The 15,621-nt window shown below is 41.1% G+C and overlaps 1 protein-coding gene across 3 annotated transcripts in view; it reads right to left on the bottom strand.

The window, feature by feature from the left end:
- Nucleotides 1-79: 79 nt before the first annotated feature.
- toy (paired box 6 protein twin of eyeless) overlaps nucleotides 80-15,621 on the bottom strand; it is a 48,938-nt gene continuing 33,396 nt past the window's right edge. For 2 of the 3 annotated variants that reach the window (XM_033345281.2, XM_033345282.2), the window contains exons 8-9: nucleotides 14,496-14,752; nucleotides 10,053-10,284 (exon numbers count right to left, since the gene is read on the bottom strand). In XM_033345281.2, the coding sequence (XP_033201172.1) occupies nucleotides 10,196-10,284; nucleotides 14,496-14,752 (346 nt within the window). In that variant the 3' untranslated portion in view covers nucleotides 10,053-10,195. Of the gene's footprint in view, nucleotides 10,285-14,495; nucleotides 14,753-15,621 lie in introns of all 3 variants that reach the window. The other variant, XM_076627726.1, reaches the window with a different exon arrangement.

The raw sequence follows: 15,621 nt of genomic DNA, 5'->3' as shown, positions 1-15,621 counted from the left end.
GAGTACAAACACTAGGAAGGATCAGGTTCAAAGGACAACAGTGGAAGGTTTATGGTGTTACTGAACGAATGCAGATGACTTGCGTTGTCATTAAAATGAAATAACATTTATTGAATCGAGACAGTGACACCTAACAGTGGTTCTATATCCTACTACTTACAATCTTAAAGGTAATCACAGCAACAATATTATCTCCATTATTCACAACACTTACGTAGATTACTGTCGCAATAATATATTATTCTCGTTAATAAATTTGTTAATACTCATACACTGTATTCGTTATCAGTATTATTATTACAGATAATAAGAAAACTGCGTGGCCACTTCCGCGTCACTGCTCGGACTACGAAGTTTCGGTATCGAAAGAATCATCGAAGCTCGATCACATCGTAATTTTAAAGTAACGCCAACGAAATGCAACTTGCTTCTTCAAACATGCAGTTTATTAAAACAACGAACAAAGTGGTGTTAAGAATTTGCGCAAAATTCCATTTCGTTGCATCCACGCGATCCGCGTTCTTAAAAAGCATTAACGTTATCCTCGTGTTACGTAATATCGTTCACCAAACGTTTCTTTTTTCTTTTCGAAGGAACAACAGAAAAACGTTTAACGAACCAATCTGCTGGAGCAATGAAGTCGTCGTATCTCAAAGAAGCTATTCTGTGGTACTGTTTCTTGTCGTCCACTGTGTCCATACAAATCTCGCGAGAGTCTTTCGAAACACACGCTGTTGTTCGTCAAAATAGAGGCATCGCTCTGACATAGTGTAAAAACGGGAAAAAGAAAAAAGAAAAAGGAAAGATAAATCATCATCGTAGCAAAAAAGAAAAAGTTCATCATAGACACCGATCATCTTATAAAACCTGCAAATAATAATCACGACGAGTGGCGAGTCAAAAGATTCTGTACAAACGCGACGATCAGCCGCGAAATCGAAAGAAATTCGAAATCTTGGATGGAAATAAATCTGCAACACATTTGGTTCTTTTTATCTAAGCGACGGTGAACGCAGAAGTGGTCGATGCGAATCCGAACGAAGTGTACGACGTCGAGAACCGAGGCTCCCGACCGTTGGAGAACCGACAGAATGGCGTTTTCGCTCTAACAAGCGATCTTTTTCCCTAATTCGGCCATTACGTTCTCTTTGTTTTGTTTCAGTTTTTTTTTTCGTATTTTTTCTTCATCCAAAAATATAAATTTTACTAATGTACAGTACACAATCCCCGTTCGCCGTAGAAAACGTTCAATCGAATTGCGGTACACCAGCTGCGTGTCAAAATCGTGGGAAACGATGTCTTTTCTACCAGACGAGGCACGATTTCTATTATATTTATAATATATTTCGTTCGTGCCTTCGATCGTCGTCACGATTTCGACTCGCGAATATCTTCAATTATACCCTATTGACTGCTGACAAATCGTTTATAGCTCGTCATCTATTTAACAAGAGAGAGAGAGAGAGAGAGAGAGAGAGAGAGAGAGAGACTCGACAACGACGTTCTCGACGGTAACGCGACAGTTGCTCGGCAGAAAGCTTCTTCTTCGAGGAGGAGAAGGAGGAGGAGGAAAAGCTGTTTTACTGGAGAATCGGAGAGTCTAATTAAACGGATGTTTGTTGCGTAACACTGATATACACATGCTCGAGGAGTATGCTTCGGCGAAGGGAACAAAACGTGGTCCAGAGTGTCTTGGAACGGCGAAGTCTCGTGACCGATCACGATTCGAGTGTCTCGTGAAACATATCGCGAAACTTTGGTCGTTTCTTGTATTTTCTTATTTACCGTTGCTATTAACGTCTTGACAGCCAGGCTCTGAGTAAGAATACGAATCGCATATGAATTGAAACCTTGTAGATAAATGAAACAATCGTAAACTAGTTATGCTAATTGTAAGTAAAAAAAGAAGTAATTTCTGAAAATCCAGACAAATTTCCTAATTAAATGTTCTGTTTCATTCTATCGATCCATCGATATAAGAACGAACGAGGATTAGTTGACAAAGCTGAATAATATAATCTACTCGTCATCGGTATTCGATTGACAATATTCTCTCTTCTCAATGCCGGGCGTCACGAAATTAATATTATCATTTAATTCTCATCTCGCCAAAGTCTTTAGGTATCGATCGTCCCAACCGTGACGATTCAACTTTCGATCATACTTATTTTCATCGCCCATTCTGTTCCGTTACTGGAACGAAACACGCGATATTTTCAACGACACCCCGGCAAGAAGTCGTAGACATGTCACAGAAGTCTTAGACGGGTGGAAAAAGTGGATCGGTTTCAAGTCGCCGACATAACACCGCGTAATCCTCGCATCAGGTACGAATCAGCGACCGAGAAGAAGTTCAATCGACTACCAACAAACGCAGCCAAGTACGAGTAGTCCTCTTTTTCCTTCTTTTTTTTTTCCTTTTTTTTTTTTTTAAGAGAGAGAAAAAAAAGCGAAACAACCGGAGTAAGAGAGGGAGAAAACGGAGGGTGAAGCGCGTGTTTTCCGAGAGACACGAAGAGGTGGTTGGTCGTTTTATCACGTTCGAGCCGCGTGAAACGGACGTCGCGACCGGAAAACCTCTGTCGACGAAAACACCGACGAAAAATCTCGAGTGGTTCTCGCGGTCGCGCTTGCGCGTCCTCCTCCGTTTTCCCATCCCTTTTCGCTCCGTTAATGCGATTAATTAGAAATTTTATATCGCGTAAAAAGCCTTGTCTCTGAGGTAGTGCATCATATAATATCAAATTACCCTGTACCGTAATTTTCCCACTTTTCGCGACACTTTTGTACGTGTGTACGTGTATAGAAGTACGTGTGCTTCGGATGGCCGCACGGATGGTTGGCTCGTACGTGCTACCGCCCCCCGTGGAAATTTATTTTCGCGGAAAGTTTCGGGCCACCGAGAACTCGATTCGCGCCGTCGCGTCGCGGTCATTTCGAATCTTTGCGAATGTTTTAAGCGGCCGATTGATCCTTTGAACCGTATCGCAAAAGCTTTCTTTTTCATATTATAATAACAAATTATAATAATCTATGCTAGTAGATTTTGTTCGTTTTACAATGCGGGAGAAAGTCTATGTAGAATTCTATTTTCTATCGTACGAGTCACGCGGAAGTTAAATTCGTTCGATTCGGTGTTTGAAGGCGAAGCCAAATTTCAATTTGGTAAGAAAATTTTTGCTGAAAAGTGGTAAATGTATCAGTTTTCCCATTAAGAAAACCACACACAGCGAAGCATTTATTTAAAAGAAATAGCCGAGAGACTGAAAGACTGAAAGCTTCGAAACTCTTTCTAGTACACGGGAGAAATCTCGGTTGTCAAGATTGGTCGAACGATAGTCGTGCATCCTCTGCGAGAAATGCACTCTCGACATGATATCGACAGCAATCTAGATTATATAAAGAAAACTTTATTCGCTAATATTACTGAAGACGAAGAACCTCGTGTAAACCAGTTTGATCGTAACGACCATCGATCTTAAATTTATCGAGTATTGCACATGTCGCAAGAAATTCCATCCTGACTACCTAGCAGCAAAATCATGGAAAAACAATTCTTTCCTATCCTCTTCGGACTTAAGAAACGTTTTAAGGATAAAAAGGAAACACAACACGATCAAGCACCTAAATTGCAATATCGCGAAAATCGATTTCGGTAACTCGACAAATATTTTAATTTTCAATTCTAAAAATAAATTTGGTTGCGGGCGAAACCAAGCTTCGATCAAAAAATACCATTTCCGTAGATCAAAGTCTAGTGAACCGCCACCGGCGTAGCGAATCGATCTCTCGAGGCCTGATCGTCGCGGATCCATCCCTAAATCCTTGCACATTAGCGTTCGTGCGATGTGATCGTATGATTGGTTGTGACGCGTCGTCTCGCGTCGATTCGAGATCCGTTCCAAGACTTCCGTATGCAAAGATCGATGTATGTGAAGCGTGAGAAGAACGTATAACGCGGCTTGGCGTGCGTGTGGCTGGAAAGTTGGCTAGCGCAATGGCACGATAAAATAACACGTACTTTGCTAAATATCAAATGACTAGACTTGGTGTGTTTATATATTTCTGGAAAAATGTCCTCGTACGTAATACAATTATTGATATCCGTTTCGTGTAAACAGTTAAAGGTACATAGTATTAAACTGTTCGTCCTAAAATTTTCGTCATCTTATACCACTGTCGGAGAAAGAAATATTATATATATATATATATTACAAATACATAAAAGAAGAAATAATACGGAATTAACATTGCACCGTACTGTAAGATAACGAAATCCTTATTTTCGTATGGAACCGAATTTTATCTTTGAAAACGTGTAAATTCGAACACGTAACCAATTTTCTAATCTCGCTATATCGTTTCCTTCCACACAGATTCTACTTGTCATAATATTTAGATAACATCAATCTCTGCTAAGGTTCCATCTCTTCGATGGTATCGAGAAAAATATAATATTTGCACAAATATTCGCGGTCTACGGATAATCGATATGTGACCAGTTCGACCAATAACAATAGATACACATACGCGCGCTATTTTCAAGCTTGTTCTATTGTATTTGATATAACATGTAAATTGATCAGATGTATATTCGATCCGCTAGCCAACTTTGCAACCTCAAACGGTATACATTTGCGTGAAAACAATGAGCGAATAATAAAAGTAGGCTCGGGTCGCGTCCTCGAACGCCGATGGACCACTCCCGCCGTCAATTTTTCCACTCCTCGCAACGACAGAGGCGGTCGATCGTCCGTTTCCGGTTTCCAAGGGAGAACATCGAATACACGTGGCAAAGAGATTTCCGTTTCTTTATGTTAGCGTGTGTATGTGTGTATGTGTACGATTTCTATAAAGTGGTATACGATCGAACGGTACCGAAACGACCGTCTTTTCGCTTATCTAAACGTATATACACAGCGTGTCGACGATTTCTGTCTAATTTACATTACAGGCTAAGAAGAGTATAACAAATGCTATTTTACAATCGCCTTTATACAAGAAAATCGACGAGGGAATTTGCTTCGATCGCGGGCAATCGAACTGTCGGTAAAAAAAAGGGGGGGGGGAGAGAAAGCAAGAAGAGAGAAAAGAAAGAGACAGTTCGTTTACGAAAGGAAATTCTTTCAACTTGCGATGCGAATGAAGCTTCGTTTCTCCTCGTCTTCGATAACTCTACGTATTTTTTCCTTTTCTTTCTTTTTTCTTTGTTTCTTTTCGTGATAACACGTTTGTGAAACGTTCTCTCGGCGTGACTTGTGCTTCTAGAAAACGTGTGATTCCCGCGTTTACAAAGTATATAATATATATACTCTAAAGTATCCTCTCTGTTCGAGTGGTTCCGCGATCGGTCGATAACGATCGAGCAAATCTATTTTATATTATTTTTTTCTTATTTCTCCTTCTTCATCTTCTGCTTCTTCTTCTTCTTCTTCTTATTCTTATTCTTCTTCTTCATCTTATTCTTTTCGTTACCAGCTACAGATTGGATTGTCTTAATCTAGAATCGCGTGGAGTTTGGACCAAGGGGTGGGACCACCCCTTTTTCGTACCCAGGGGGAGAAATATAGAGAACGTGCTCGATGGACGACGAAAATATATCGTCGTGTCCTTGGTGGAGCATGAGAAGAGGAAAAGAGAGAGAGAGGGAGGGAGTCGGTTTGAGAAACACGTTTTTCTTGTTCGACTAGTTGGAGGAGTCCTAAAGCTAACGCTGTATCCTTGAACCCTTCGTAAAGTCTGCGAGAAAGAGGCTCGGTCTCTCAAACGAGATTACGCGAGGACCTACGTAGTTAGAGCGAATCCTGCTGAAGTGCGTTCCGCCTGCGTCTGAACACGGTTCGTGAGACGATCCATCGCGACTGAGCGTCGTTTGGCAATTTGCGAATCTTTCTGCAGAGTTACTATTTAGATTATAGCGAACGTGATTTGGAAATTTTACCTTAGACAATGATAATTATCGTAAAGACGATTCTTTAGTTGCTTAATTTAAAAATAGTTGCACTTACGATCGAGATAACTCGCGATGCGACGTCGTCGTTCGATGCTTTCGAACGAGATATATCTCGCGTATCTACTTTTCAAGTACCTAAAAGTAACATTTTATTTGTTAAGTGTCAACGTCAAAATATTTAAATTAAAATAAGAAAGAACAAAAATATCGTATGGCACTCTCGAAGCAACTACAAATTTTAATTTGTACTCGATAAAAAAAATAAAATATTTCCTTTTTCGTTTTAAAAATATGTGAAAATACATATCCAACGTTTAATTATATTTAACGTCGTTAAGTACTTTACGACGATTTGGGTGAGATTCCCACCGTTTACAACTTTTTGGAATAAACTTTTGGCATAAACCAAATTTTTAAACATCGCCTTGCAAGGTATCCCGTCCATAGATTCAAAGGGGAGTTACACACTTTTCGAACCTCGTTAGAAAAGTATCTACAAAGATTGCTGGTCATGCAAGGGTGCAAGATACAATGAATATTTTTTCAAACGTAAAAAAATACTGATTTTTATTTCGTTACATTTTGTCGTTTATAGTGTTAGCTGTGGTTAAAAAATTGATTCGATGAAAGACCAAAGCTGACTAACGATTAATCTCCTAAATAAGTATCGAAAGCTTTAAAACATGTTACACTGTCAAAAACATAACGTGTCGCGATGCAAATCCAACGATAGAAATGAAACATTTCTTAGGAAAAAAAAAAGAAAAAAAACAAAGAGAAATCAATTTCTTTATCGTTTACGATGAACGAGAATCTTTATCGCTACAAAAATGTTCTCCACGACTTTCGCGGAACTTCTCTACGAATTTCCACTCGACGAGGGAAGTTCGATCTCGTAAGCAGTCACTTTTCCGAAGCAAGTTTCTGGCTGGTGGAACGTTGTCAGCCGACGCCATATCTGCGAGCAAGCGTGATGGCCGGCCGGCGAAAAAAGCCACCCTCGAGGTAGCTATCAATCCCCGCAGCTCCCACCCTTACAAAGGCAGCCAGCTTGGCCAGAGCCACCCTAAAGTCTCGCGAGAATATTTGCAGCGGATGCCCGCCCTTCCTCCCTCTGTCTTCGAATCCCTCGAAATTTCCACGCGAATCGCTCGGCTGTCATGCGTACCACAGCCACGCGTGAAAAATTCGATAAACGAATCTTGCCGGTCATCGATCGAGAGATATAAGAACGCCCGTAAACGATAACAATACACAAATAGAAGTTTGAAATTATTTTCATGCTACGAGTAAAAAGATATACTTCTTTTAGAATAGTTGAAATAAGGATATTTTATTTCATTTCGAAATATCATAGATTCTATTGGAATTCGTTAGATTTTTTCAAATATCCAGATTTCTGAAACAATGATAGATTTTTAAAGGATTTTTACTTTCAAATTGGTTCCACTTCACTGGCCTATATCTAATTTGGATTAATAGTTTGAACTTTTGTCGAAGATTCCGGCTTTTCAATCGTTTTAAGTTCACAGTCCGCATAAAATTAAGGAAACTGTCGCTATCGATCGTTACATTCGCTGTTACTATAATACGCCAGTTTACCCTTCGATTCATATTTTCCTTTTTCGTAAGAAACATCTGCGTTACAAACAAAATTATGTTTCTTCCAATACGTCACTATCTTATTCATCTTTCTAAACGATTCCGTCGAGAAACTAAAATGCAACAATTAGCAGCTACTAACTTATTTGACGTAACATATGCGTCAGTAGCAGCGGATGTGTTACACTCTGTTTCCTCGCAACGGTACTCATAAGCAACGAAGTCATTCTTCAACTTAAAATTTCCAAATTTGAAAATTTATCCAGACAAACAACAAAGAAAATATTAACACCATGCTACTTATATACAATAGATAACCTACTTCGTTGACGTTCGTTCGCTGGTATATAAAATTTCAAATATTATGTTTTAAATGTATATTGCAATACGATATACTTGTAGCATTTCGTACATTGGATCGTCTAACGAACATGTTCGACGCCGATACGTTCATTTGTACACTGTCGTGAGTAGATGGATAATATACCCTGCGTGACCCGGGTCATGCGTATACGTCTATGACCACTAGATTAAACGCGATTCGAAGAAAGGACGATGAGCGTCCGCCTCGATCTTTGATGCATCGCGTTCGCGCGACGATCGACGCGATTTTCCGACATTAAAATGTACCAAGTAAACAGCTGTTTGAAAAAGTTTAAGCTTACGTGCAGTTTCTCACGCAATGAATGTTCATTAACCCCTCAAATCAGTTTCGCGTAGGTACAAGAAGCGTACGTCGTCATAACTTTATCGTTTATGGCAATTCGATGTATACGTATCAGTTTGTTAATACATTATCGTTTGTCTGTACGTATTTGTTAACACTTTGGCGGGCAAAACGACTGTAATCGTTTCTCAATAAAGATCATATACCGAAATTTAGTACATTGTACGATACGATACGATACGATACTGCGGATGTTTATGGGAAAATTCAAATATGATAAAAATCTATACAATGTGAAAAAATACATTTTCTTGGATATAAGTTTTTCGTCTTTGGTTGCGTTCATAGAAATCTGAATTTACATAATATATCCACCATCTAGGATCTAGATAATAATTTCAGTAACACGGTACTCTACTTATTGTACACGTTGTATTACTACACAACAATTAGAAATGGGTTTTCAAGCACGTTGCAAAAATATCTACATGTCGGCGAAAGTGTTAAGAAACTTGCTGAATTTAGACGAATTAATTACCGACCGAATAATTGCCGACTCGAGAGGTTAACGCGCAAAGTGCGCGAGAATTTGCGATCGTTCGTATTTAAAATAGCGAAAGATATTTCAAAGGATTCTTCGATTTCAATGGAACAACGAACGCTTCGCGCGCGTACTTTCCGTTACGAGGGTGTTTAATCGCAAATTCTGAACGAGAGTGTGCGTACTTGTTTTTTCGGTGACCCAAAGTAACGATCAGCAGTGTCCGCTAGTTGTCGAGATTTGGCAAGCTTCCAACGGGTAATTAATCGAATTAAAGCGGACTCGTTAACCTTTTATTCCCTTTTTTCAACTCCTGTTGCGCTGGTCCCTTAACAGGTTACCTGATCTCATTCGTGCAACCCTTTCCCTGTGACTCTGAGAAAGTGGGAGAACACAACTCTTTGAAAACGAATTATGGCTGAAACGTTGATTCTTTGTTTTTATTTTCTCGATAAACTAGATTACGTGCGGTACCTCTAAATTCGAAACAATAGAAAATCGGATACGTTAGATCATCGTATCGAATATCGAGGATATCGAACATGAACATTGCTAATCGGTATTTATACGTCCCAAACTGTTAAGTAAGACAGATATAGCAAGTACTTCTCGTCCTAGCCAGTTTACTTACTGCAACGAAGAGAACAAACGAATATGTACATCGGCTAAATAAAAGAGAACAGTTAAACTGTATTAAAATCATATTTATAATATGAAACTCGAAAACAAATTCCCATAATAATTCACATAAAACACGAACCTAAAATATTGCAATACGAAACAACGAAAAAAAACTCTTCACTCTATATTTTTAATAACACATTATCATACGACGCCGAAGAATCAACCAGTAAATAAATACATTCATTAATCGATCCAGAAAAAGAAAACAATTTTATAGCGCAGCAGTGCCGTATACGTAAGAATAAGATCATAACGTATGAAAAAAAAAGTTACTTTGATATTAATTTAAAAACAAAAAAGAAAAAGATCCATCTAGGAACACTGCTGACCCGCTGAACTTGCAAAGTCACAATCCACGTGTGTCCGGGGCGACGCTGAACAAGCGTCGTCGATTATCTCGTTCGAATGTCATCGCGCGCCATCATGACGCGATCGCGATGAACGCAGTGATCGAGGTCGGCGATTCGCCGTACGGCAACGAACCGTCTCGTGTGATCGAGTATCGCGCGCGCGACCATCTCTGCAAGAGAGCGTCCGAAGAGATTGATCGGTTGGTTCACTCACTGGTGTCGGAGGTGTGCACGGGAGTGGTAGCCGGTGTGTTCGAAGGCTGATGCTGCGCTGGCTGCGTCGGTATCCCGAGGGAAGCGAGCAGCGGCCGGGACACTGCACCAGGGGTGGCTGTCGGTGGCGGCGGGCTCTCCTGGCCGACGAGCAAGCTCGCGGGCGGGAACCCGAAGAGCTGGGATCACTGGAGCCTCGGCCAATAGTTGCCGGTCAGGTCTGGTGTTTGAGACGGGATCTGCACGGGAACCGAGACGCCAGCCGATATCACACCTGCAATGCGATTGTTTGTTTTCCGATTAAACGATCGATCTAGTTTTGTTCTGTGATTGTGTTGCAGGAATAGGTACGACGTGGACAAGATTCTTGGTGGAACAGCGGACGCGACATTTACAATGGAACATCTTAGGAGGCAAGTTGATCAACTTTGCTTCTTGTGGCATTTTTAATCTTGTTCGCGCATGTTCACTGTTAACGTTCAATTCTTAAGGAACACTCGGCTTCACAAGCAGATTATGGGAAGAGATTGACATAAATAATGTATGTTGTAAGGTACGCTCAAATTGATATCAGATTTGTTTACGTTACTGTCTATGGCGTTGAGCAGTTTAGCTTTTGAAGCAAGGATCTGCAGAAAAAATCGAAGATTTGGGTCTTTAGATTTGCGAATCGTAAAATGAGATATTATAGAAACATACAATGGCTCACGAGAGTATTTGAACGCTTATGGTAGAAACATCCTACTTGCAAACTATCTGTACAAAAATTACAAACCGATCATTCTGACTTCGATAACTGCACCCTTAACAATTACCTAAAAACGATCTTCGCTCTACTTACGAACGAGCCAGCTACAAAACAAACCGATACTTGTTCCACGTGAATCGTGGCGAAAGCGATACGTGAAGAGGCATTGCGGAAACCAGGGTGCTTAGCAATGGAAAGGATGGGACATCGGAACGCGTCAAAAGCAACGTTAACGAAAGCAAGAGAGAGAGAGAGTGAGAGAGAGAGAGAGAAGAAACACGCGGTGAAAGTTCCCCGCGCTCATGCACGTAAAACGATTATGATGGATAAGTTGCGGCTCGTTCCGCACGTAAGAAGCGAGAGAAAACGAGTAACAGAGGGAACCTGTTCGCGACAGGGGCCAGGAGACGAGGGAGCTAGAAAGGAAGAGGCGGATAGAAAAAGGGGACGAAGGAAAAGAGAAGAATCCGGTGCTAGGGAAGGGGGGAGACAAGAGGAATGCCGGCGCGTGTTCCGCAGTATTCCACCATTCTACGGCGTTCCACTTCATTCCTGTAGGTACGCCGCGCACCCCCGTATTTCCTCCCCTTTGGGTTCGCACGTTATTGAGCGCTCGCCCAGCCGAGGCGAGACCCAACCCATCCACATCCTCTGTTCGCCCCCCTGTATACCCTGAAGAGAGGAAGAGCCATCGAGAGAGCGAGAGAGATGGGTGAGAAAGAGAAAGGAGCAAGAAAGGGAGAGAGACAGGGACAGGAAAGAGAGAGAGAGAGAGAGAGAGAGAGAGAGAGCCAGGAGGGTCGAACCTCAGCGCACAGTTTTCGTTAAACGAGAAAGAACAGGGTGAGGAGAGGGTCGTTGGCGGAAGAGGGACAAGTCGAAGAAGAAAGAAACAGAAGGCAAGAGGGTGACGGAGGGAAAGTGAGAATCGGGGAAAATGGAAAATTCAGCAGCCACGTTGTTGGATGGAATGGGCGCTTGGAAAACCACCGAACATACCCGGTCTTCGATTCTGCCCGCTGGCGCCCGTGCGAGATTTGTTTTAAAATCCTTTTACAATTCCGTGGACGAACGGTCAAGTGCTTAAACGAGCTACGGGCACTGTTGCTTACCGTTCAGAGATGAGAAGACGGTTAGTACGTAATTTTGCTACGGCTACGTCCACCTTTAACATCTTTGGAATGTTCACTGTTTCGGTTTTTGCACACTTTGACCTGATGTAGTATCAGCTTGGTCCCAGCTACGTTCTTCTAGCTAACCATTTTTTGATCTCTGCACGGAACAACGTTCTGTAGCTCTCTAACCGTGCCTTGACAAGACACTTTATTCTGCCCTCGACACGTAAGATACGCTGGCTGATCGATTTTAGAGAACCATTGATGTATTTCGGAAGATTTCTCAGAGGCTGGTGGTTCTGTTTGCCATTGACTTTGGCTAAACGGATTTGCTCGTATTCTGTTGGGAGCCTGAATTGATTTATTCTAAAAGTTTAGACTCTCTGCCGAAGCATTCGAGGTGCAAAGCGAAAGGGATTGTTGGTTGGTAGTTTAGTCGACGTTCGAACGATGAAAAAAAAGAAGCAAATTAAATGATACAAAAAAATATAGCAGTTCACACGCTTGATGTTACCTACACACGACATTATACTTTAACAATATTATGAACTAATTAAACGATAAACGCATTGGTTTCTGATATAACTGCTCCTATGTATAGAACGCAAGTGTACCTTCTTTCGAAACATCAAAAATGTATTCCTATCGTTGACGATAATTAATCGAGTAAAATAAATTTCCCCCGCAATTCAAAAAATATTTAACGTGAAAAGGGTGAACTTCGGCAGTGAGAAGGAACGAAGACACACGATTCGTTAGGAAGGCGTGCGAGAATTTATTTGAACATTTTCCACGTCAATCGTACGGTTTCCGGCGGCACAAATTTCCTCGCGCCCATTAAACGTATTTTCCACTCGTGTCGTTCGCCACGGGTAACCAGAGTTCTCGCGAAGACGCTTATCCTTTTTCGTCGTTTGGCCACGGCCGCGCGCACGGAATTCCCGAGTGTACGTAATCAACCGGCAGTTTCAATGTTACAGAATGAGCACGTTTCGCGAGTGCCGCGAGCGCGCGACACGAATCGCAATTTTTTCTTCCCCATCGAGCTTCGCTGCCACCACTTCCGGTTTCGACCAGATCTTTATCCGCCATCGAACTCGAAAGCTCGAACGAATGAAACGAGCGATCTTCAAATCCGTTTGTAAATGGGAAATTATTTCTTCCAGCGGGTGTTCGTGGAAAGTGAAATGTCCGGTACATCGTCCTTTGTTAAATGTTGTTCGAGTTCTCGCGTGTGACCGTGTTTGGAAGTTTTTGAAATATTTGGATCAATAAGAAGCTGTACACATATGTCGATTAACTACGCAAATCGACGAGTAGCGTGGCGAATTGGTCTTGTTAAGTTTACCTTGGAAATTAATATCGTTTATAGGGTGGGAAAGAAAATTGAAAAGAAATGTTCACAAGTCATTTAGATAGAAAAATTAGAAAATCACGACGTACAACCATCAAATAATTACGCGATACATACATATTTAGCTATTGGCGTTCTTAACCAACCAATTCAGTTTACCTATAAATTAATCAAGATAGCGTCTAACCATACAGACCATTTACCAGTAACTATAACCTCCAACCGTTTAATAGATCCATCAAGCAATAACATCTGCGCCATTACTCTAACCAAACATCAAAGCAATCCTGTAAATCAACATTCCCTTGGTCTATCCGCCTTGAATATGTCCAACCGCGAGAGAACACGCAGAATCTTGGAAACTGGCAAAAGCCTCGGAAATTTAAATAATATCTCCGAAAGGAACGTTCCAAGCCACTTCTGACATTAAAACTATCGATGACAAAAGAACACGTTAAGAATCCAGTGACTACCAAACGTAAATAACACACGACACCATCTCTGTTACAAATTCCTGAGAATTTCTGTCTACGTAGTAAGATATAGCAACCGCTATATTAACTACGAATTAAATAAGCCGTTCATCTGTAAAATCGGTTAGCCGCACAAAACGAAAAGCAGAGGAAATTGTGGAAATTACGCGAGATAAGCATCGATGAAATGCTTTGACGAAAAATGTTAAACGTTTCGAAAAATGAAGTTAAACTTCACTTTGACCTGCGAGCGGCACAAATGTACAAACTTTGCCAAAGTTAGATAATTTGCTAATTTAATACTTATACACTGCAACAAGCAACACTCACCTATCATATCGTCGTGGTACATATTATCAATAGTCGTTCGATTTTACAGAACCATTGATGTATTTCGGAAGATTTCTCAGAGGCTGGTGGTTCTGTTTGCCATTGACTTTGGGAAATTTAGTGATAATTTACTAATTTAATACCTATACACTGCAACAATCAACACTCACCTATCACATCATCGTGGTACGTATTATCAATAGCCATAGTTAAACAGCCAACAACCCATCTGACCAACAATAAAATACACCTTTCATTCGCACGATCTGCATTCATCCAGTCGAACGATCGTTTCAAGGTAGCGTACAACCTAGAAAAGAGGCGACTAACCGGAGCCCTATGTATACGATCGGTGGCGACCTTGATCAGCGTTTAAATGCCGTGGTGGAGACGAAGCGGATACCGGAGGATGGCCTTGAAGATTGAACAAGAACAAACAAACAATCCTTTAAAGCGGAAACTCACCAGTCGCGGTCGAGGTCGTCGGCTGGTAGGGTGCACCACCTGGTCCTGCAGGCTGTCCTCCTGGCGTGGTGGGGGTTCCACCATGAGAGGTCGGTATACCACGATGGGGTTGCGAGTGCGCAGCAGTGCTGTGTGCGTGGGAGTAAGACTGCGTCAGAGAGTGAAGAGGCTCGTGGAACACGTACGCCGGATATCCCTCGGCGCGCTGCTGAAGACAGCTTCCACCCATTGACCCGCCCAAGCTGCTCGACATCGAGCTGCCAACAGAGGAACGAGATCCGCGTCAGATCAAAATAACCAACATGTTCGATTTGTCTGAACGTCGTTTCTAGCGAATAGGTCGAGTAGCTTTCGTTATTAATAAGCTGTGGACGTTCAGGCAAATTTATATTTTTGTAGACACGAAGAGGCGGAACAGCGACCTGTTTCACCTACTTGCAACGATCGATATTTTTCGATATATTTGGATATTTTATATTTTATATTTTTACGATTTACGTGCATTTGAGAAATTTTTGTAACTCTAAATTCGTCATAAATATATAAGAATCTATCAGGTCTAATTATTGCCAAAACTAAAGCTTGACGTTGGCCCTTAAATCCTCGAAACTTATCCTCTATATAAGTTTAAAACACAAGTTTCGAGGATTTAGGGGCCAACGTCGAGCTTTAATTCTTATTCTTGCCGAGAAGAATTTCGATTTGCTTTGAATCGCGTGGAAGGTTAAAAATAGCGAACTTTTTGGCAACTTTCGTGTAACGATTGTATGCGAATTTTACGCGGTACACGATATTTGTTACGGTAATTTAATGAATATACAACGTAGCAAGTTGAATTCGATATTTGCAGAATTTAATTTGTTCCGACGAATATTCGATATCAAAGAGTCGCCAGCGCCTGGATTATGATGTTTTTGTTTTTGGAAATGACATTCGAAGATAAGCTTTTAGGAAGATTAAATTTTGACAAGGTCAGATATTTATGTACACAGCGCGATTTTCAATGAATCGTGAAATGTTGAACGTGAAAAATACAAGGTATTTGAGGATTGTTTGGGAAATTTAAACTCGACGATACCGATATCTGTAATCTCTGCAACAATGCAACACCGATTAAAGCGTAGTA

This window comes from Bombus vancouverensis, chromosome 2 (genome assembly GCF_051014615.1).
Source record: "Bombus vancouverensis nearcticus chromosome 2, iyBomVanc1_principal, whole genome shotgun sequence".
Lineage (NCBI taxonomy): Eukaryota > Metazoa > Arthropoda > Insecta > Hymenoptera > Apidae > Bombus > Bombus vancouverensis.
This window is presented reverse-complemented; position numbering and strand designations above follow the sequence as displayed.